At 30.7% G+C, this 23602-nt stretch overlaps 2 protein-coding genes across 2 annotated transcripts in view; one reads left to right on the top strand and one right to left on the bottom strand.

Annotated features, from left to right (window-relative positions):
- The window catches only part of LOC129233063 (maestro heat-like repeat-containing protein family member 1), an 80119-nt gene extending 72201 nt beyond the window's left edge, over nucleotides 1-7918 (top strand). The window contains exons 34-37 of the mRNA XM_054867143.1: nucleotides 3135-3269; nucleotides 3342-3444; nucleotides 5426-5491; nucleotides 6594-7918. Coding sequence (XP_054723118.1) covers nucleotides 3135-3269; nucleotides 3342-3444; nucleotides 5426-5491; nucleotides 6594-6676 — 387 coding nt within the window. The 3' untranslated portion in view covers nucleotides 6677-7918. The remainder of the gene's footprint in view (nucleotides 1-3134; nucleotides 3270-3341; nucleotides 3445-5425; nucleotides 5492-6593) is intronic.
- An 81-nt stretch (nucleotides 7919-7999) lies between these two features.
- LOC129233052 (coiled-coil domain-containing protein 102A-like) lies at nucleotides 8000-21809 on the bottom strand. The gene is made up of 5 exons (XM_054867137.1): nucleotides 21660-21809; nucleotides 19577-19747; nucleotides 11095-11198; nucleotides 10865-10895; nucleotides 8000-10165 (listed from the first exon to the last, which is right to left on the bottom strand). The coding sequence occupies exons 1-5, from the start codon at nucleotides 21720-21722 to the stop codon at nucleotides 10121-10123; spliced, it is 414 nt and encodes a 137-aa protein (XP_054723112.1). The 5' UTR covers nucleotides 21723-21809; the 3' UTR covers nucleotides 8000-10120.
- Between the last annotated feature and the right edge of the window lie 1793 nt (nucleotides 21810-23602).

Genomic DNA, 23602 nt, shown 5'->3' with positions numbered 1-23602 from the left:
GTCTATCTAAGGGCGGTTATTTGTACCGTGGTCATTCTGTGCAAAACAGAAAAATCTGTTACAAGATGCGTGAAAAGTCATTTTGGCATTTTCTGCGGCAAATGCCAAACACAGTGAAGCACCGTTTATACATTTTTATCAATTATACATTTTTTAAATTGGTCCTTGCAGTCTAATACAGATTAACGTATACCTATTATACATATTTTCATTAATACACTATTTTCATACAGTCCCTTCAAAAACATATAAACGTTGCTTCTCTGTACTTTTAAAACAATACTCTATTGTTTTAAAAATAGCATTACTGCAAACTTTTACTCATCAAGCTTAAAAATTACAAGGCCGCTATTACGTTTTTAAATGACAGCCACAATTTTTCCTGCATTTCAAAATCAGATTGTATCTATGTCTAAAACACTTAGTAATTTATGTCCACTATGCAATGCCATCACTTAAACATCAAAGAATTTGAGTTGATGGATATTTTCAACCCTCATATTGTATCTTTCATTGAAAACTAGCTCATTCATTCTTTTGCCATTGGAAAATTTCAATTGAATTACATTTGAGTTAGTTCAAGCCACCATTTGCAAAATTTTTCAATTTTTACTACACTTACCAGAAATATGGTTTAGGAAGTTTTTAAGAAAATGTTTAAGACAGCGCAAGATTTTAGAAATCAAGGAAATCTATTGCTCTGGAAAAAATTGGACAAAAGTCAAGAAATGTTGAGTTACTCAATGCAGAGATAATTTTTCAACATTAGTGATCATGTCAGTCATTATAATAATTAAACATCATAACTTTATTTTTAATATGGTTCAACAAATTTTGTTTTGAAAAAAGTTTTTTTAGACTATGGCAATGGGGTCCTTTAAGGTTTTGGTTGCATGATGGCCAGACTTTGCAAATTGCATTCCTTTTTACTTTCTTCTATATCTAATATATAGAAGAAAGTATTGGATTCGTGCAAATTTTCGAATTTCGAATTTTGACGGATTTGAACGTTTTGAGGTGTGCTGAGTCCATTTCGACTATTTTTGGAAAATGTCTGTCTGTGTGTGTGTGTGTGTGTGTGTGTCACGTCTGTGTGTGACCAGTTTTTTGTGGCCACTCTACAGCAAAAACTACCGCATGAAATCGAACGAAATTTGGTACACATATGTGCCCCTATGTGAACTTGTGCCCATTGGTTTTTGGCGCGAATTCCTCCAAGGGGGGTGGAGCAATGGGACGTTTTTTGAGTTACGCGTGCTTGCTATTCCTCAGGAAGTAACTGGCGGAATCAAACAAAATTTGGTCCATATGTTGCCATCAACAGGAACAGGTGCTGATTCAATTTTGGTGTCAATAACTCAAACGAGGGTTGAGCTATAGAACGTTTTTTGTCGTCAATTGTGACTGCTGTATCTCAAGAAATAATGAACGGAATGAAAGAAAAATTTATCGGCAAGTAGCCCTTAGTGGGTATAAGAGCTGATTTTATTTTGGTGTCAACAGCTAGAAAGGGAGTAGCGCAATCGCCCGTTCTTTTTTTCATTGTGAGTGCCCTATCTCAAGAAGTAATACTACGTTCTGGTTGAAATTTGGAACATATGTTAATCCATATGTAAACAGGCTTTGGTTCAATTTTGACGCCAATCGCTCCAAGAGGTGTTGATTTTTTTTTTTTTTTTGCGAATAAAAATAGCTTTATTAATGCAACAATAAGAAAGATAAATCGTAATAGATTGTTAATAGATTGTCGTCTGCGTATTTCTCGTGATTTTAACTGTATGGAAATGATCGGAAATATTATCTCAATGATTTAAAATTTTTAACTGTTGCCATCTTATGTTTGTTAACAAATAAAATATTTATTATTAATTCAAGCAAGGCTTTTAAAATAACTTTCAACTTTCGCACTTTGCTTTGCTTTTGCAATAATTCAAACATTTGGATGGTCGTCTAGTTTTTGCATGTGTAATTTTGTTTTTGTTGGGATATTGCATATTGCCAAGCATGGGGAGGGATCAGAAAAAAAAAGAAAAATATGGAAGAAAGTTTCGTGATGGCCACAACATACTAGTTTGTTGATAAGTAATTAAATTCATAAAAAAGGATGAGTATCACATATCCATTGAGTGAGCACAACTAAAAAGAAGGAGTGTTAATTTGAGATTTTAGGGCTAACCCACTTTGTTTTTTTAGTTATAAAACTCTTGTAACCTTTTCAATTTCCTTTCTTTCAATATCTTAATGAATAAAAAAGTTATTGCGGCCTATATCAAGTTGTTAGCACCAGGCCTATAGTTTAGACAAGTAAAAAGAAAGTATTTTAATGATTTTTACATTCATTATTTTAATGCTTGAAAACTTAAGTTTGTGTACTTTTTGCATAATTTCTAAAGAATAATAATAAATACTTTTGGGCCATTTCACGGTATGTTTGACATTTATGTAGAGTCCATAATGTGACCTTTATTTTTTTGCCTTAACTTTTTAATTTACCGTTTCATTTGCAAATTATTTATATTTGAGTTGGTGTGTTGGTAGGAAAATCTCAAAATAAAATTATAAGCTAATCAAACAGTAAATTAAAAAGTTATGGCAAAAAAAGGTCACATTACGAACTCTACATAAATGTCTAAATTACTGTGAAATGACCCTTTTAAAAGTTTAACGTTTAACTCCTTTCATACTAGAAAAGATCTTAGAGCAGGAATTAAAATGGAGGGAGGAGGCCCAATCATTGGCTAAGCAAAAGCTTGGGCAAAGAGCTCAAGTCACATGACTTAACAATGAAGAATGGTTGGCACGTTTTGCGTGAAACTGGCGAAAGAAAGCTGGTTTCTTCCACACAATGCTTTTTTTTTAAAAATCTGCCATGTGACTAGGGGTCTTTCCTTCGCGAATGAAAGTCTTCACTTCGTCCATTTTATACCTTCTCAAGATGCACTGCCTACACATCAGATGCACAAGTTTGAAACATAAAACCCCTGAAGCTTTTGCAATCAAGTTATTTTTTCAAATCATGTAAAGCTGTGGTAAACTATGAAACAAAAATGATAACTTCTTTTGTCAATTACTTCTAGAATATTGAAGTCAATATATGTATATAGTATATTTATATGTATCTAATATATTTTAAGGCTTGCAAGTACAGTTTGAGGCTCCTTGGGCCATTACTGCAATCGCAAGAAATGAATTCAATGTTTCAGAAACATTTGTTGGAGGATGCACATCTACACTATGGAGAATTTATTAATGATCTGACAAAAACAATGGTGAGCTCAGAACTTTTTTTTTTGTTTAAAAGAAGAGAAAAGAAATGTATTAATCTTTTTCTTTTATTTTAGATTGCAGATTTTCCAGAAAAGATAAGTTTTTATGTCACAACATCAATGTCATACTTGAAAAGCCAGTTTCCAATAATACAATGCAATGCAATAGCATTTCTTGGTAAGTTCTGCAAACTGTTTTCAAACAAGAGTGAACAACTAAACAAATTGAACGAAAGAGAACAATTTATTAAAGTTATCTGAATGCACACATTTTGCTAAATACTTATTTAATGTTAGAGGGCTATCCCCTACCTTTGCCAATTTCCAGAACATAATATCCTTCAGCTCACTTTGCTTGTGCATTGAAAACTAAAACATTTTAAGTCTTATCTTTATCAGTATCATCGAAAGAATTGTAACTCTGCCAAAAATAATGTTCCAAATAGCATTCAACTCTTTAGCCTAAAAAATCTCACAAAACTTGCATATTTCGGTTCTACTTTGAAAATAGTCTTCCACTATGTAGTTTTGCATTCTTTCCTTTGTGTACTATGAAAAATATTGTGGGGTTATTTCTATAATCGAGAGTTAGGTATGGTCACCAAATTTTGGGCAATTTTCATTTGATTTTAGTAATATCAGCACTGTCAAAATGCATTGGCAACAATTGAAAAAAAATGGCAAGACTAGCAGTTACCAAAATCTCCCCCAAATAATAATAATCTAGATACTCTCCAAATATTTTAAGATAAACATTTAATCTACAAGATTCTTTCTCAATATGGCCATGTTTTCTTGAAATCAATATATTGATTCAGCAGAAGCTTAGACTATTGGAGTGATTGAGTGTGAATATCATGATGAGTGCTACCTGTATTTGATGCCTTGCTAACCCTATTTTGTCATATAAGACATTGGTGTAATATCAATTAGTAACTATCAGCGCTCTCCACCACTATTGCAAATGATAAGGTTGGCCAATGATTAGTGTAAATCCAAATGAAATCTGAAAATCTGCAAGAACCTTGTCAAAATAAAGTACAGTCGAACCTCCATTTATCGAACTTCCTCATATCGAAATTTTCTGCATATCCAAATCCCAGCAAATTTCTATGTTCATTACATTGAAAAAATGTTTCTATACATTGAAAAAATCTCTACATATCAAAAAAAAATTCGAGACATTCGTAGATTTTTTTTTTCCACTTTTAACTGTTTGTCTCATGAAAACTGAAGGTTACAGGAGAAAATTATGTTCACTAAAGGTTGCTACGAAACTCATAAGAAATCTAGGGTTGAGGGGTGTGTAGATAGGTCGTTGTTCCATTCTGGAGTTCTTAAATTCCCTCAAGTTTATTTCAAATCTTAGTTTTAACCAGTTGCACTGTAAAATCAGTTTCAATCTATCCCTTTTCTCTGTTGATTATCATTCCTAGTCCTTTTAGCTTCAGCAAAAATCATACAAGTTTGGTAGAATGATTTTTTACTTTTCTCTCAGTTACATTGTCAAAACGAAAAACCCCCTTATGTTGCGGATCAAGTTGAATTGCCAAAGAATAAAGATGTATAAAAGCGCAAAAATGTGTAATTTCTGTTAATTTTTTAATTATTAATTTTCATGTAATCCGATGCTCGTATAAATTAGACATAGGGTTTCATACACAAAAATTAGCTTTAATTTAAATTTTTTTAGGAGATTTTTATGATTAAATAAGATAATTTCCATACATCGATACATTTCTATATATCGAATTTTTTTCCGGCAATTTGCTACTTTGATATATAGAGGTCCGACTGTACTTTGTCTAAATGGGGTGGAATGTAAATTGGAAAATTACATCAACGTAAGGGAGGGGGGGGGGGAGGTAGAGAGAGAGAGAAACATAATGTGATTAAAAATGAAAAAAAAAGTTTAGATCAAAACTTTTACATGAAGTTCAAAATATGTATTAAAATAATAGGTCTTGAAATTTGCAAGTTTTGCATGAAGAATTATGGTTTCTTTTAAACAGGTGTTTGTTTATTAAATTTCTAGGTAAATAAATGCTTTCAGTTATGAAAAATTTCATTCCTTAATTAATTCCTCATTCCTTCTTAAATTTCATCATGAAAGTAAATAGCTTCATTTATTCATGCTCTATGGCACTCTTGTTTTTCAGGTTATTTGCTAGGAAATCTTCCAGTGGAAAAACAGAATTTAATACCAAAGGAAAGAGTTTGTTCAGGTAGGTTTTAAATTTTGGGATTTGTAAAAAAAAGTGTCTTTTAGTAATTCTTGAGTTGTGCTTTTAAATAGTGAAAAATTAAAGAAATTTAAAAATAAGTCAGACAAAATTAACTTGACAAATAGTCAATCAAGTTTTTTCTGGATATGTCTGAGTGAAAGGGGAAAAGAAGGAAACAGCAGGAATCTTGCTGCTACACTACTAGTAATACTAGTCAAGGACTTAAGCCAACAAAATCTTGTCTCTGCTGTTTCTTGTGTGGGGGGCGAGAGGGGGGGGGGTAGAGTGAACAAAATGATATGTAGTAATTCTGTAGAAATTTCTTATTTTCCTGCAAAGATGTAAATATTCTAAATAAGGAGCTAAGTTTATCTTGTCAGTAGCAAAATAAAATATGATGCTTAATATAACAAAATATCATTGCTGATGGATATTTTAATGAATCCGGACCAGCAGATCAATGTTAATTTTGAGCCTTATATATTAATTAGCCTTATCTTTGAGCCTTATAAATTTTCATAAGGTAATATCTTTTTGAATTCGCTGCCTTTTTGAGCAATCAAGATTGCTTATTGATCTCTTTCCACCCAGTAAATGTCGGTTAATCTATTGTCTTTGTTATTGGTAGATTTGGGTCAAATAATTCATTTAACTCCATTGAATAGCTTCTACAATAATACTATCTTCCAAAGTTTGAAAAGAAAATACACATATCTAAAACAATATTATAGCAAAGGTGAACTTTTGCATAAAAAATCTTTTCATCATCCAAAAATGCATAATAGCTCAACAAATTTGAAGAATTTCGACCAATTTAAAAAACAAAAATGGAGAAAAAGATTTGTTTGACCTTGCTTTGAATTCAGGGCTGTATAAGAGGGATTGGTTTACATGGTTCAAACCCCCTCTGAATTTTTTAAAAACTATTTTAGATGATTTTTTTTTGTTCATCAGAAAGATTTCTCAACAAGTGTGTCTGGTAAAATCCTCCCTAAAACAAAAATGTGCTTAGGGCTCTGTTTCAATTAATGACAATATGGGAAATATTTTTTTAAATACTGTCTTAAACGTGTTTTATTCATATGTTGCATTTTTATTTCAGCCATGCTTGTGCTGCTAAAGGACCAGTCTTCAGAGGTTAGAATAAGAACTGCAGAAGCACTGAGCTTGCTGCATGAGTTTTAACTACTTCCAAATAGGTTGAAATTAATTTTTCCATTTATAAAAAAATTAAAAAAAAGTTCTCAGAACAAATCAGTGAGAGCATGTACTAGATTACAGTATTGAGTTTTATTTTGATCAATTTTCTAAATGCAATAACCTTATATTTTTAGATTTAAATGACCACAACAGCAAGTTTTCCCAATGTTTGTTTTACATATATATGAACTATATTCATGGGAATAATTAATGAGTATATTGCTAATTTTATAGAAGTATACATAAATTGGTCCAAATTCCCTGGCAATAAAATATTTTCACGTTATGTATAGTTTTCTAAAAAGACACTCAAGCAGGCTAGTTTTATTGATTATTTAAATATCCATATGAAATGCAATTAGTTTTACTTCTAACAGTAAGCTTTTTAGTGTAAATCAGTTAAAATCATGTTTAATTAGTTCTAAGTTCAGTCTTGTTTTTTAATGAGAAAGATTCTGAATGCTGTCATCAGTTTTAATAACTTACTCCAATGCATCAAAAATCATACGGAATGAAATATTTTTTAGATGAAAAGAAATGAGGTGTAGAAAGTATGTCAATTACGTGGTACTAAAACTGAAGCAGTTTCAAATTGTTGTTACAGTAGCATTAGAATTCAAAATTGTTTTACATTATGATTTGCTACACATGTTTTAGATTGAAATTTTCCTTTGAGAACTTTATGGAGATTATTCATTCTGAAATAAAAATGTTAGTACATAATTTAATATAACCTTGTGGCTCTAATTTCAAAACATTTTAATCACTAATTAAAGGCAACTAATTCTTGTGATTAATATCTTTTCCTTTTTTATATTCTAGTCTGATATTTCAGCTTTGAATAGTAAAAAAACAAATGTAGTTTTATCATATAATTTTTTAGTAATATATATATAACATACTTTGAAAGTATTGTATTCTAAAATATTTAATAAAATTCTACTCTGAAAATAATATTGCCATCATGCAAGTGTGCCATTATGCTTCTTATAAAAACTGACCTGATAGTGTTTGTTAAACACAAAATGAAAATCAATATTTTTATATGAATTGTTATTGCTTTTCTTTTTAATGTTTATGAAGTTAATTTTATGTTTGATTTTGTAAATAAGAAAAAGTTTTTAAAGATTAAATCTTACAGCAGGTCTGATTTTCTCCTCTTTGTTTTATCTGAATGTATAAATAATTTGTAAATATATGGAATAAAAATATGCTTATGTTTCTTAATCGTGCATTATGTTTAATTACATATAAACAAAACATTATTAAATCAAAGTCATAATGAACAATTTAAAAAACATTTATTTACTCAGTATTTATCAAGTAATACCAAAACTACAATTCACCGCCATTTCTTTTTTGTGAGTAAAATTTCAAAACAATGATTAAATATTTGTACATTAACCATTAGTAGTACTAGAAATTCTAATCATTAAATGCAATAATCAAACAGTACTTTCATACAGCAAAATAAAAGAACTTATACATAATTGAATTATATATAATACTATAGATAGTTTGTGTTTAAATTCCAACATATATACATATATTCATTTCGTGTCGTTTATAAAGCATTTTAAATAAATAAAAATATCATACTCTGATACATCACATCAGAGAGAGCAAAAAAAAAAAAAAAAGCCTCTCTTCAAGAAACATAAATAAAATACACACATGATTCAAAACATACCTTAAAGTAAAGCTCTAGACTAGGAATTCTGAGTAGTAGTCTCTAGCTAACAGAGTCACAAAAAATGATAGCCACTTTCCACAGCCATTTTTTGAAAATAAATATATATTCAGCGCAAAAAATAAATAACCATAAGGGAGTTTGCTCCAAATTATGCTGCCAAGGTGGAGTTTGCTGATGTGCTGAACGTGTCAGGATGTGCAACTTCTTGTTGCATAATAAAAGATATGATTTTTAACAAATAAACATATGGTCGCCATTTTTGGCAACTAAGACTTGACTTTTTGGTAGCCATTTTCAATAAATGGTCGTCCATTGGCGACCGCTATTCTAGAGCTTTACCTTAAGGTAAAACAGGATTCGATGCTCACAAGTAAATTAAACTGCTTTTGTTTTGGCACTTCTGTTTCAAGAAAAGCACATAAATAAATTTATATCAAAAAAAAAAAAAAAAAAAAACTACAGCTGCCATTTCAAAAGGAAAAAAAAGTGTACAAACATGTTCTATATGATTTGGACGAAATTCAGTAGGAAAATTCCCATGATAAAGGCAATATGCTAATTTTAAAACGTGTCATGTATGTAAATGTTTTGTACTTTTGTATGACCAAAAGCATAACATTCATTCTAAAGTTTTGTTCACCAAAATTTCCTTACCCAGAAATATAATATTTGGTACAAGCCAAGAAAAATGCCACACAAAAAGTACAGCTATCCAATCATCCCTTGTCACTATGCAAACACATGTGTTGAAATTTTTTTTTAAGTTATGCCTTTATTCAAATTAGGAAATAATTTATCTGGAAGGTTGCATGATTTATCGAGTTTTAAAAGTATCTCAACTGAAATTTTTCTTTTAGTACATAAAAGAAAACCATAACCGGTTAGTTTCTTTTATTTTAAAATTATTAAAAGGTAATAAAATAAGGCATGTTATTCTTCACTGTATGTGATTTAATATCTACATAATTTCTACAAGATTAATAAAAGACAAAAAAAAAAAAAAAAAACATTAAAAAATAAATAAAAACCAATCAAAGTGGTGTAATACCCATATTTTTAACTGGAGAAATGATGTGCATATCTAACACACTTTAAATACATGTAAAATGTATGTGAGCTAGAGGATGTATTAAATATCCATTTCCTCCAGCCGCCACTGTCAATCTATTAACCAAATTTTATTACCAATCTAAAATTCATTTTTTCCATCAACTGTTAAGTTAAAATTTTTTGCTTTCATTATGTTTTTTTATTTCCAGCCTGAAATTGACAAATATTTACTCTTTGAAACATGCAACTAAAACACATTTCATGTACCATTAAATTCAAAGTGTTTGTTGGTAATTTAAATCTTTTTTTTTACACACATTAATGCACAATCGAAAAGTATAAGCAATCATTCTACTACTCCAGTTAAATGTTTTACAATATTATGCATTCAATTTTGAATTAAGTATTTAATTGTATTAAAATTGATACCCAATTTAAATAACCCAATAAAATTAGTACCTACAATAAATACAACAACACAATAAAAATATCTTTGTAATAACAAACCAAGTTTTAGAGATTCATCAGAATAGGGAGAGGTAGAAATTAAATCTCTACTTAGCAATTCAATAATAAAAGCTTCAAAATATACTCCAATGTATCACAATAACATAAAGCTATAAACATGAGATCAAAAATCTAAATTGTCATCTTCACTCATTGGATCAACCTGAACAAAATTGCTGCTAACATGACGAGTCAACAGGGCATGGCTCGCTGAGTTCCTCAGTCTATAGAAAAAGGAAATACCATAAACTATGCATATTATATTTTCAATGTTTTTTTATTTCGTTTTGTTTTTTGTAATAGAAATAAAATTAAGTGCTTAACTTTTGTGATTTATGTGCGAAAATTGCGTGTGTAGGTTCTTTTCCATTAAATTGTATTGATTTTTGGAACCACAGAATAATTATATTAAATGAACATCATGCAGAGGCAGATTTACAAAATTTATTCAAAATGTTACGGTTGTATTAATACCAAAATTACCACAAAAAAAATAAATTTTATTCTATAGTTCTGATGAAATAGGCTAGCTACAAGAAATAAAAGTCATGCAAAAGAAAGAAAAGCCTTCAATTGATTTTCTAATAGTGAAGCACTGTTTCTCTTTTGTATATTTTTATCAATTATAAGTTTTTTAAATGGGTCCCTACAGAGTCTAATACACATTAATGGTTCATACAAATCATATATTTTTTTCACTCAGTTTCTTTAAAAACATATAAACAGTGCTTCACTGTACTATATATTACAGTTCTATATAAATTACACAAAACATTATGTAGAACATTGATACAAAATTAAGACAATAGTTTTGAAGTTTATTAAAACGTTTTATTTCTTACTGGTGAGTGGAAACCTTTTATTAGTCTCTCATTTTAGTAAAAGAACAGAACAAGTAGAAATAAGAAGGAGTTAGTACTAACCACATGTTTGGCAGGTGAATCATTCTCTTTGCTATATAAAGAAAACCAAAGCCATGGGTCAAGAAAAGATAAACATGTTTAAGATAAGAAAAAAAATATTAGCAAGAATATTCCCAATCAATAAATTGACATCTACAAAAAAAAATTATTTTTCTAGTTGTTTAATTCTTTAAATTGATATAAATGAAGAAAGTGATACTTTATTTTCAAAGTATAAAAAAAAAAAATACCTAGTTTGTAGATGCTCAACTTGAACTTGCAAATTTTCTATCTGTTCCTGCAATTCATCGTTAGTTCTTTGAAGTTTTCTTATATTATTTGTTGCACTATCCACCTACAGGAATGCAAAATTTATTTGATTAATACTAAGCATTAAAAAGATTTAAGTTATGTACTTCATTTGTTGAGTAAATGATAATTTTTAAGACTAAAACAAAAATTATAGACAGGAGTAATCTATACTAATATTATAAAGGGAGAGGGTGGATTTTTGTGTGTTTATATGTTTGAGGTAATATCCAGAACCACTGCACCTATTTGAAAAATTCCTTCACTATATGAAAGGTGCTTTCTTACTGAGTAACATAGGCTATAACTCGAAAAACATCCGATAAATAGCTTTTTTATTCCAATTTAGGCCCAAATTTTACATAAATGGTCTATTATTGGCTATTAAAGGGGTGAAAAATTACTTGCACATATTAATATTATGTATCGTTGAAAAAGGTAGAATATTCCACATTCTAAAAAATTTGTTTCAATGCTCCAACTTATAGTCCAGTCAATAGGTAGAAAAAAACGGGCTTGCCTTACAAAAAATGGGTTCAAAGATTTTATTTTTTAAATTTGTGTATACTAGTGCCAATATGAAAAAACCAAGTTATCCAACACGAAAGACCTCGGAAGAAGTTTTGGAGGCCGAAAACCCCCCAAAAATTGTGACTTTTTGTAGTATTTTCAAAATATCTCAAAAATGGTTAAAATTACAAAAAAAAACTTCCAATGCAAATGTTAAAGAGGATTAAATTTCCTTCAACTTTTGTCATTACAACATTTTTGTAGCATGAAAAGCAAGCGAGTTACAGCTTTTTGAAAGTCACACTTTTTCTGAACCCCCTCAGTGAAGTGCGTGAAAGCGCATCGGATAACGGAGGAAAAAAGGAGAAACGCCGGCAGTCTGACCCTGGAAATCATTTGTCTTTCACAGCTGAGGGTAAATGCCTCCGTTCCCTTTAACTTAAACAAAACACCCCCATTCCATCCCCCCTTTTTTTCTCTAAATGAAATGAATCGACTCAATAGCTACACATGTTGGTCACTTCAGCGTTTGAGCCAGAGTATGTTTTATCAATTTGTGTGTTCTGTATTACAATTTTTTTACCTAGAAATGAATACGCCTGACCAAGGTGTTTTATTATTATTATTATTTGCGAAATCAGTTTGCGTGAATGCAAAATAAAGTTTGTGAAGGAGAAGGGAATAGAAAATCTTCAAAGATGCAGCGCAAAACGGCAAAATGAAGAACATCAGCGTTTTTTTGAAATTCTTAAAAGTGACAATTCACACTGCCTGTCACAAATGCTATATCAATGAGCAATCAATCTCTTCCCTTGAAGTAATGGTTGAACCTAACATGTTTACTAAATTCCTCAAGAAAGATTTCTGGCAAATTATAACAACAAGAATAGTCTTATTCAACTTCTTGAGACATTTCAAAGAGTGTGGCATTGAAGTCAGGCAGACTCAAGATGATGCCGACTTACTTACTGCTCTTTCAAAGGCAAAAGAAATTGAAAAGTTTGTTATAGTGGGCGAGAGGATATAGATCTGTTGGTGCTGATGACAGCTTTAGGACAGCCTTTCAGCAACTTGTTCTTTTTGAAACCTGGAAGAGGGAATACTTGTGATTTGTTTTTTTCCCCACTAAATCTTTTAAGTTTGACCCCAGCAATATTCTTTTCACCCATGCGTTTAGTGGGTGTGATACGACTTCGGCAATCTTTGGCCAAGGCAAAATTAAGTTGTACAAAATAGTCAAAAAAGAAAAAAACTCCTGAAATTAAGGAAGCTATTGAAGTATTTAGGGACCCAATCTGTCATCATGATGCCTTAGCTGCGGCTGGAGAAAACATTTTGCAAATATTATACACAGGCGACGTAAAGTATTTGAACCTATCTTTGGATACTTTGCAATTTAATCTTTTTATAAAACTAGTACAGGGCTAAGATAAATCTTGCAGGGTTACCTCCAACGTGCGGAGAGGGGGGGGGGGATGCTTCATGTTATCACTCATATCGGTTCTACCACCAAATTCAAAGTTAGTTGGGCAACATAAATTGATCCAGAGAAGTGGGGTTGGGAACGCAGAACGCAAGGTCTAATGCATGTTGACACGAAAAGAGATTCAGTTACTCAGAATCTTTTGAAGATTGTACCTTGTACCTGCAAGAAAAATTGTACTAGAGCCTGTTCTTGTCACAAGGCAGGTTTAAAATGCTCCAGCATGTGCAAACTCTGCAGTGGCACCAATTGTGAAAATGTTGCAGAAATTTCATCTTTGAATGAGACTGCTGAAAAAGATGATTTGTTCCAGGAGCTTTTGGAATTACCACAACAAGGAGATGAACAATTAAAGGACCACAGTTTCTTTCTACCCCCTACAGATTCTGAACCGGGAGAACCTGGACCTTCAAAACAGCTTCGAAGAAGATAAACAGCGTATTTTGTTCTCCTTTTTCTATTTTCTTTAAGGTCGAATGAATCTCTCTGTAATTTAGATCTGTATTATTCTGTCTGTAATTAATCTGTATTAAGCTTCTACAGTTGGATTTTCAATTTGAAAGGTAATTTTGAGTTTTTCATGCCTCAAAAAGTCAGTTTCTGCAGAATTTTTTCAAAGTGTTCATTACGTATTACTATTGTACCTTTATTTATGCATTATTATATCTATTGTTTGCTTATTATCACCCTAATATTTATTCATTCACATTTATATTTTCAAATATTGCATTTTCACTTGTAATAGAATAGATGGTACGAATTATGTGCTTTAAATGAATGATAAGATTATGTAATTCAATTACAAACTGCAATATAAATCATATGTTATTGGAGTCTGACTGAAGACTGACTACCTCTGTTAGACTAGAAATATTAGTTCGTGAGCGGTGGGGGAGGGTTTATTATTATTATTATTGTATCAGAGCATAGGATGCATGACTGTGTTGATTGTTTGCTTATTAGCTGCCTAATATTCATTCCTTCACATTAATATTTAAAAATCGCATCTTTGTTTGCAATAATTAGACTAGAATGTACGAATTACATCCCTCAAATGAATGCATATATTGTGTAATCCAGTTATAAATAGCAATTTATCATCTATTATTGGAGTCTGATGAAGACTACCTCTGTCAGATCAGAAAAGTTAGTTCGTGAGCAGTGGGGAAGGTTTTTTTTAAATTATTATTGCATCGTCATATGTGCTTTAAATGAACGTGTATATATGTATTTCAGTTTCATAATACATCGTTTGTTTTTGGAGTCTAGTGGGAACTACTAATCTGTCAGCCAGAAATGCTATTCTGTGTCCAGCGCGGGGGGGGGGGGGGAGCAAGAAACTCTAACTGTCGATAAACTCTCTGAAACTAAAGTTTCTATTCAAGTTCTAATAATTATGACGCCCTGCATTCGGTGTGAAAGCTTTTCTTTTTCGGAGTGGAGGAAAACTGCCTATTTTCCAAGAGCTATAGCAAGCTTGTTATTTGTGCTACAAAAAAGTTGTAAATACAAAAGATGTAGGAAATTTTATGTTCTTTAAACTTTTCATTTAAAACTTTTTTCTAAGTTGAACCATTTCGGAGATATTTTGGAAAAAACAAAAAAAGTCATAAATTTTTATGGTTTTTCGGCCCCCGGGAAGTTTTTTTTCGTTAGATGGATCGATTATGATAGCGTGGTTGCTGGGCAAGTTTTGCGATAAACAATAGAGTTGCAGATTTATTTTTACATTTGAAAGATATTTTTTGACGTTTTTTTTTGTTTATTTGGCGAAATATTTTGAACTGCAGTAAAAACCGCTTCACTCGCTAAATAGAATTTTAAAGCAACTGTAAATTTAATTTAATGATTTGACAAAATGTTTTAAATTCTAAAGAAACTTAATTTTTTTTTGAAAAGGTGTGTACGCATTTTATACAAAAAAAATATCATTTCACATTAAAGGGGGAGGGGGTGTCAATTTTTTTTTATTTATTTAACGGACTTCCATTAAAGTTTTAGCACAGGCATTGCTGTGTGGGTACTGCTAGAAAATACATGCATAAAAAGGCTGAAAATTAAAAAATTGAATAACCCTATATTAATCCTAGCCAATTTTTGATTTTAGAGAGAAAGATTTATCAAGTCTCTATGCCTTTATCCAAAATTCTTATCCTAATTTTGATAGAAAATATTTTAAGAGTGATCTCAAATAACAATGAAATGAACTGAGTAACATATTATTCAGTAATCATGAAAGTTATAGATTTAAATGACTTAAATTTTGTTTTAATCATAACTTTAACTCTTTAATTTTTACTTTGTTTTGAATTAAGATGAATAATTGTTAAAATAGACCTTGATTCAGTACAGCACATAAATTAAATAATTTGTTTGATATTCAAAATGTCTAGCTTGAATATTTTATCATTGCATGAAACCTAGACAAAAGTATAAACTCAAAAGTAAAAATTTTGGATTAAAGTAAAATGGCAGCATTAAAAAGTAAACGAGCTGATGTGTGCACCACGTGACTTCCATTTACTCCAATTTAATGTCATTTGCCCATTATTGGTAATTTTAATGTGATTCAATTGTTTACTCCCTAAATATCACAAACAGTAGACAAATTGAAACCAGATAAAATTTTTTTTTTTTTTTAATCACCAAATTTGTCGCCAAGTTGGCGACCAAAAGACTGGCGATGTATCACCAAGTGTCCGCCAAATTATAACACCACTTGAGTTTACATCGAAATCAACAATGATTGCCCCCAAATAGGGGCAAAAGACCCCCTTAGGAACATCCAAATGCAACCAAAAGGGAAGGTGCACAACTAGACACCACTAGGAGTCTACATACCAAATTTCAACTTTCTAGTACATACCGTTTTTGAGTTATGCGAGATACATACGCACATACATACGTACATCACGAGAAAATTCGTTGTAATTAACTCAGGGGTCGTCAAAATGGATATTTCGGGTGTCTGTAGCCCCGAGACATATATCCAAGTGTGATCGGGTCGAAAAAAAATCAACATTTATTCAAGGGTGAGAAAAATGGAAATTAAGGTCGATTTTTGAGTGAAACATTTTTCGCGAATACAATACTTCCTTTTTTTGTAAAAGGAAGTAAAAAGAGAACCCAAAGATCTATTTTAAAGCGCAGTCTCAAACAACAGAGCATCTCCTATTTGAACCTTAAAGAATTAATAGCTAAACATAGCTCGTAGGACTGTTACAAGAGTTTAACAAAACCCTGGTACTTCCACTTCCATCTTCCATAACTTCCAAAGTTATGGATGAATCTTATTGTCATTTTATTTTAATGTTTGCTGAACTGACATTGATATAGAAAATAGCAATTTACTAAATTTTTGGATATTAAGTTTTATTTTATGGTCAACATAATTTTTAAGGAAAGAAAATGACAATACTAAATGGCAGGATTGATTCAGGAGTCTGTCCAGGATTTTTCACAGGGTCCGTTTTTTGTGAAAAATCAAATAATTTTGTGAAAAATGAATTAATTTTGTGAAAAATCAAAAAATTTCGCAAAAAAAAAAAAAAAAAAAAATGTTAAAACGAAATTTTAGAATTTAGAGATGGCACAAACTGCATCAATTAAACTTAAAGAAATTGAGTGTTTTCCTCTTCTATGACGAGAAAATCATTCTGGATTTTTTTTCTGATATTTGGCGGGGGGGTGGGGGGTGGCATCGCTCTTTCAAATATCAATATTTATCTACCATTCTGCATTATGTTAAATTATACAAGATATATTTCTGTACAGTATTTAAAATAATTGTAACAAAAATATAAATAAATAAAACAAATTTCAGAATAGGGTTCAGCATTCAACTTTTTGACCCAAGACACTCTTAAAAAGCACAAAATTTCGTTTAAAACTTATAAATTCCGTGATTTTAACAAAAAAAAAAAAAAAAAAAAAAGATATTTCAATTGTTTACCTCTTAACAAAGCGTAATAATCATCAAAAATTCGAAAAATCGGATTCCCATAGCGGATGCAGATTGCAGAGATCGCAATTCTCAAAGTGAAGGCATCAAAAGTATAAAAACGGCTTGTAAAAGAAATATTTTTGATAAAATTATTTTAAAATTGCATTTTAGAGTCCTATGATAACATATCATTAATATCTGTGGACACAGTTGACCAAAAAAATAAAAAATAAAATAAATAAATAAATAAATAGTAACAGAAATAAAGAGACTTTTCATTTATTTGAATCCTAATAAAGCGAAGTTAGCTTGAAAAAAGAACAAAATATGATTCTCATATCAGATGTTAAAAGATTGCGTTTTTCAAAATGTAGACATCTAAAGAAAAAAAAACGATGTAAAAACGCAAATATTGACAAGCCAACAAAATGATGAGAATATTTTCTAATCAAGTCATTATAAAGGTTCAAAGCCAGACGCTAAGTGGTGATAGTTTTGAAATTGGTAACCCTATCTGAAGCGATCATATTTTTTCCTCACCCTTACTATCCCTTTGCAGTTCTAAGTTCATTTCGCAGATATATATTATTATTGTTTATTAAATCATGAGCGGAGAAAAGTGCTTACCAATGCCTTTTCAAAAAAGTTTACAACAACACCGCTGCTAATTAGCTGTGATAAAACAAACAACCATTATTTTTACTTGGCAGTAGCAATTATTTATCGCTTGCAGGAGCATCGCAAGAGTGCGGTTTTTTTTTTTTTTTTTTTTCAAAGTTAACCGATTTTGTATAAGCTGATCCCTCTAATTTGACTTAAAAAAAGGTTCCAAAAATTATCGGTTTATACACAGAAATATGCATTATTTTGCTTTCAGATTTGCTCTTTCAATAAACAATTTGTGACAGATCCGATCTTGTTTATTAGAATTTTGTGAAGGGTCCGTTTTGTTTGATCGGGATTTTGTGAAAGGTCCGTTTTGTTTGATCGGGATTTTGTGAAAGGTCCGTTTTGTTTGATCGGGATTTTGTGAAAGGTCTGTTTTGGTTGATCGGATTTTTGTGAAGGGTCCGTTAACGGACTCAAATATCCTCTGGCCAGACCCCTGTGATTGTTTTATTCTTCAAACACAAAACGTATTGATGGAGAGAAAATTTGAAATTCAGAACTTCATAAACTAGAATTTTTAGTTTTAATTCAATATGTCTATTGTTTGTCATTAGTTAAAAAATAAATAAATAAAAATCCCTAATGGCAACATTGACTATGTGATAGCTTTAAATAGACTTGTTTAAGGAGCATTTTACAGCAATTCAGGGTTTTTAACTTTTAATTCATACTTTTGTCTAAGTTTCACATGATAATAAAATATTCAATGTAGATGTTAAAAATTAATTTTTAATTTAATGAACTATAATGAATCGAGGACTATTTTTTCAATGAAGTACAAGCTATTTTTCCAACTATTTTTTAATGAAGTAAAACTAAATTGATTGAAACAAAATGGAAAAACATTTATTATTTATACTTTCAATGATTGTAAGCAAAATTTCATTCTGAAACTAGCTGCCTGTGGCGCTGGCCTCGTTGCCAAAGGCTGCTTGCACAATCCGGCTCCAGTGGGTTGGTGTACAACTCTGTTCTTCCAAAGTACTAAAGTACTTCTTTCAGTTTCACTTAGAGAAAGAAATTTAAATGATGTTTTCGGTACGTAAATTACATTCCTTCAAAGGAAAAGAATATCACATCAAAAAACACATTGCCTGCGTCAGTACATTAATTAATTTTTTTTTCTGCTGCGCTAAACCATTAACTCAACTATTCAATAACTTTGGATATATAAAATGAAAAAAGAGAGAAAGTATAAATGCAGGATAACGTGGCCTTGAGAAAGAAAACCTTTGCCCCTCGAGTCACTTCCTCTTAGCCCCTTGCCAGAATGAAGGGGAAAAGTGTTCTGAAAGAAGAACCGATAGGAGAATATGTTAGGTATTCAATCGTTTTTAATTAACATTTCCGTTAACTGAAGTCGCACAGGTATGCCGCATAGCTAAACATGTAGCCAATAAGATTACGAATCTATCAATGCCTGTTCAATGCTCAGTTTTCTGTTGTTCACCAGGACTAGCGATGGCATACATACAAAGATACTCAGTTTTGAATGTGCAAGATACTTTTATAATTTGTATCAAGAAGCCATTTTCTTGGTATACACTTTTACTCATAGAATTTGTAAATGCCTCATATAAGGCCTTGAAATCCAAAAAGTTCATTTAAAAAGTAAAAATTTAAAGACCAAAAATTATGAAATAATTCTCTAATGTTTATTTTATGTACAACAAAACATGCTAATATTGTTCTAACTCATATCCAATGATCCTGTAAGGTTACACACGAAAACCGCAAAACTATATTTTAAAATTTTATCAACAGCAAACAAATGAACAAACCAACTATTGTAATTTTGACACTCGTAGAAATATTATACCTCATCTTCAGCAGAAGCTAACTCTTTTTTCAATTCTTCAATTCTTCCTCTTAATTTCTTAACTTCTGCTTCATACTGTTCAGATCGGCGTAAGGCATGAGCAAGTTCTGTGGATTTATCTTGCAAAACCTTTTTCAGTTTTGTATGAGCATGTTTTAGATCAGCTAACTCCTAAACACACAGTAGATAAAAATTTTATTGATATATGTACACACACAAAAATAATTTACATTTCTTTTTTTATTTCAAATCTGAAATCACGTTTAAAGTCTTTCATTAATAACATAAGCAAAACACTGTATCTATGTTATAACATAATTTACAGTTCAAAGAAATCAGACACATTCTAAAATTTCTTAATGATTTTAAAAGGTACGGAAGAAGCTGTTGAATCTTAAAAATCAGGGCCCAATGCAGGTCCATTTTACTACTGTTTTGCAAGCAACAGAAAATCTATTCTGATTCATCCATGAGGGCAGCCCATTGAAAATTTTAACCTATCCTCGAAAATTGTGATTTGTCCTCTTAATTTTTTTAAAACAATAATTTTAATAAACAGGCAAAAATGGGGCACATGTAAACATGGTATGTTTTACTTAGATAACTTCAAGCCAAGAATCTCAAAAATTTCTCAAATAATGGCAGTACAAGTCCTCTCCATTGACCAAAATTTTAGAACAATGAGCCATTTTATGTTTCTGCGGGGGCAACTTTGTTTTAACAGGTGTTATATATAATTTATCACTGTCTTCTTTGGGTGAAAGCATATTTAAAACTAACTAAAAAGCTAAACTCAATTATTGCAAACCATTATATGAACATTCAATTAAATTATGACAATGTTTTTTTTTTTTTTTTTGATTAAATTAAAAATGCTTTTTTTTTTTTGCAAGTTAAATCTAAGGTGGATGATGAGGCACTTGAGCACAACCCCATCATGTGCTCACAAGTGCACATGTGAAATCCCCATATCCTTTCTGTAGTATTAACACTTCGATAAATTATAAGTGTTAAAAAAATGTGTAAATATTTATAATTATTTTTAGTTGAATATTTTTTAATTATTATTTTCTTAATTAAAAAGTGAAGTTTAAAAGCAACATATAATATGAATAATCTTTACATAATAAAATACTCTGTGTACTATATAGTCTGATAATTTTTTTTCTTGCCTATCTAGTGATCTGAATATGCTATGAAACTTTAAAATTTGACAGTGTTATATATTTGGGAAAAAATATTTTCTTAGTGACACAGTTACTGTACAATTTACACTGACACAGTACAAGTTACAAACACTTCAATGTAATTGGTATAGACACATATGTTTCATACTAAAGGTTTTTTGCTGAAATATGTTTGTCCAGAGTTTTAAAATTGTGTTTGTATGTGCCCTAGGCTAATTCACAACTGCCCCCCTATAGGGCACATGTTAACAACTGAAGACATTTTTTTTAATTGCCATCAAGTTAAGAAATCAGTTTTTTAAAAATCTCAGAAAAGTTCAATGACACAACTAAAAAAAAATTTCAATCATAAAGACATTTTTAATCTGAGAAATTGATAATATTTTTCAAAAAATAAAGAAATGAAAAAAAAATATGTACATGCGTCCCTATTTCCCCTACTTGAACACAAAAAATAAGTAGAAGATAAAAGTTCTGTATTGGCTCTTTAAAGCTATTTTGTAACTGTCAATAAAACAGTATCAAAGTATGACATTACTTTATAACTATTTTCAGAGTTATACTTAATAGACTTAATATAGTCTCATAGTTATTGAACTATTACTTCTAGTTGTAACAAACTTTCTCCTCTTGCCTAGAGTCTATAATGGATCAATTTTAAAATAAAAGTTTTAGCCAAGCTATAAATAGTTGAATTTAGTGAGAATACTACTAGGTATTGTAAATATGTTTCAGTTGAAGAGAATTCCTGAATATTTTTTGATGCAATTCACCAGCAATAATCTGTGATTACTCATTTGAAAAAAAAAAAAAAAAAGAGAATTAATGGCTTATTAATGGCATTTAACATTATATACAATATTTACCATGAATAGGTTAAAGAAATTCAACCTTACCTTATTCTTTTCATGTAATTCAATTTGAAGAGCTTTAACATCAGAGTCTGAAGCCATCGTCATCTGCTTTGTTTTCCGCTCTAACCTATCATCTAAATCTTCAATCTGTGTGCGAAGCTTTTTATTTTCCCTCTCAAGAGCTAATTTTTCTGTCTCCAAACGTTCCCGTCGTCCCACTCAGCAGCATTTTCACCTTGCAGTCTCTCCAACTAAAGTAAGGGTAACTCGAATAACTAGCAAAGAACTTAATGAATTTTATTAACAATGTCTTTCATGAAATACAACGCCAGCTCAGTCAATTCCAGCCGAGGACTGCAGTTTTGTGCTTATTAGCACTCATCAGCCCGGCATAGGACTAACTGAGCTGGAGGTGGAAAACCTCTTAAGGAAGCCAAGAGTGCCAAACAAACTGGTAGCTAATGTAGAATTAGCACTGACCAGAATTAACACTGCCTTAGCCCTGGCTATAGGGCGGTAACTTACTGAATGTCATTCACATGTTTTAACACAACAGAAAGAAGAATCATAAATTCCTAAATGCAAGCAAAAAGAAGTTTTAGTCAAAATGGCAGAATTACATGTCTAATATAATTATTTGTGCTATTATTAAGCTTGTTTTCTTTTCTTTCTTTCTTTTTTTTTTTTTTTTAAATAAAATTATATTTATCTTCAGAACTGGAACTAATATTTAGAGGAACAACATAGTTGACTGAATCAGCAATACATTACATACAGAGTTTTACCAAATACTTTCATGAAGTGAGAAAATATTCGTCAGTTAATTACTTTGTTCTAAACAATGGTTGGGCAAAAAATCATAGTTGCTTTCTTTCAGTAAAGAATGAGGATTTTTGTACATATCTTAATTCTCAATAAACACTAGCTGATAGAAAGATATTTTACCAGTTCTGATATATTTATGAACCCATGAAGTAACTGAGAAAGAGAAAAAAGTGGCATTTCCAAATGCTGTTACTAAAGAGTCTAAACACTAGAAAGACGGAAGCGGTCATTTTGACTGCAAACGATTTTCAAATGCTCATATTCGCTGTGTTTAATTTTCAAACTCCTTTTCCTTCATTGACTTTTCCTAACTATTTATTAAGATACTTACAACAGTATTTTTTTTTCTTTAGGAGTATTATTATAGTCGCTATAAATGTTTATACCTAGAAAGACGGACTACGGTCATTTTGACCGCTAAGTGAACCTTTCTTTATGCATCCGTTTTTTTCTCTTATCAGTTATGTGTACTATGGACTATTGTTAGTTGTCAGGGTGAGTAATCTTCTTTTGAGCTTGAGTAGTACCTGCTGGTCAGGTTTAATTCTTTGAACTGTTAGGAAAATGCGAAACACCTGTTGGTTGCATGGTTTCAGTTTTCTGCTATCTGCAAAATTGGCAAAGTTGAGAAAGGTAAATTTGAAAAGCATGTGACTGGACACGTGAAATTATTTTGGGTCTAAAAAGAGTAAATATAAACAGGTAAATTCCAAAAATGTTTGCTGGAATTCTTTTGTGTACCAAAACATGTGCTTTGCTTGAAGCATTGACGTTTATTTTCTTCGATGATAATGAAGTGCTCAGACACATAATTATCTTCATGATGCCGAGAAGAACCGTTGACAAGCAAAACTTATAGGAGCATTAATACCTGAAACTGTTGCAGATTTATCTAAAACAGATTATGGTTCAAATGAAGTCTGACTTATCTGAAGAGATATATTTCTAGCGGTGATGCTTTCATGAGATTATTGCGAATATTTTTTGAATCCTAGATTTTCAGAAAAGGATTGTTCTTCTGAGTTAGAATCAGAAGAAACCTCGCTAATAAAAACTGATGCTCAAAATATAAAACTCAGTGAAAGAAAAAGGATCCGAAGCCGAAAAAAAGGGGAAATTTAAAAAAACAGAACTCTTATTTCTCCAATTTCCTCCAAGAC

Source organism: Uloborus diversus, chromosome 1 (genome assembly GCF_026930045.1).
Source record: "Uloborus diversus isolate 005 chromosome 1, Udiv.v.3.1, whole genome shotgun sequence".
Classification (NCBI taxonomy): domain Eukaryota; kingdom Metazoa; phylum Arthropoda; class Arachnida; order Araneae; family Uloboridae; genus Uloborus; species Uloborus diversus.
This window is presented reverse-complemented; position numbering and strand designations above follow the sequence as displayed.

What these genes read in the sequence shown, in the direction of transcription:
- LOC129233052 (XM_054867137.1), bottom strand. Translation starts at nt 21,722, where the DNA reads ATGACGATGGCTTCAGACTCTGATGTTAAAGCTCTTCAAATTGAATTA. An exon ending in TAGCTTCTGCTGAAGATGAG is followed by an intron (nt 11,199 to 19,576) that starts GTATAATATTTC and finishes GCATTCCTGTAG; the next exon opens with GTGGATAGTGCAACAAATAA. An exon ending in ATTCACCTGCCAAACATGTG is followed by an intron (nt 10,166 to 10,864) that starts GTTAGTACTAAC and finishes CTTTTTCTATAG; the next exon opens with ACTGAGGAACTCAGCGAGCC.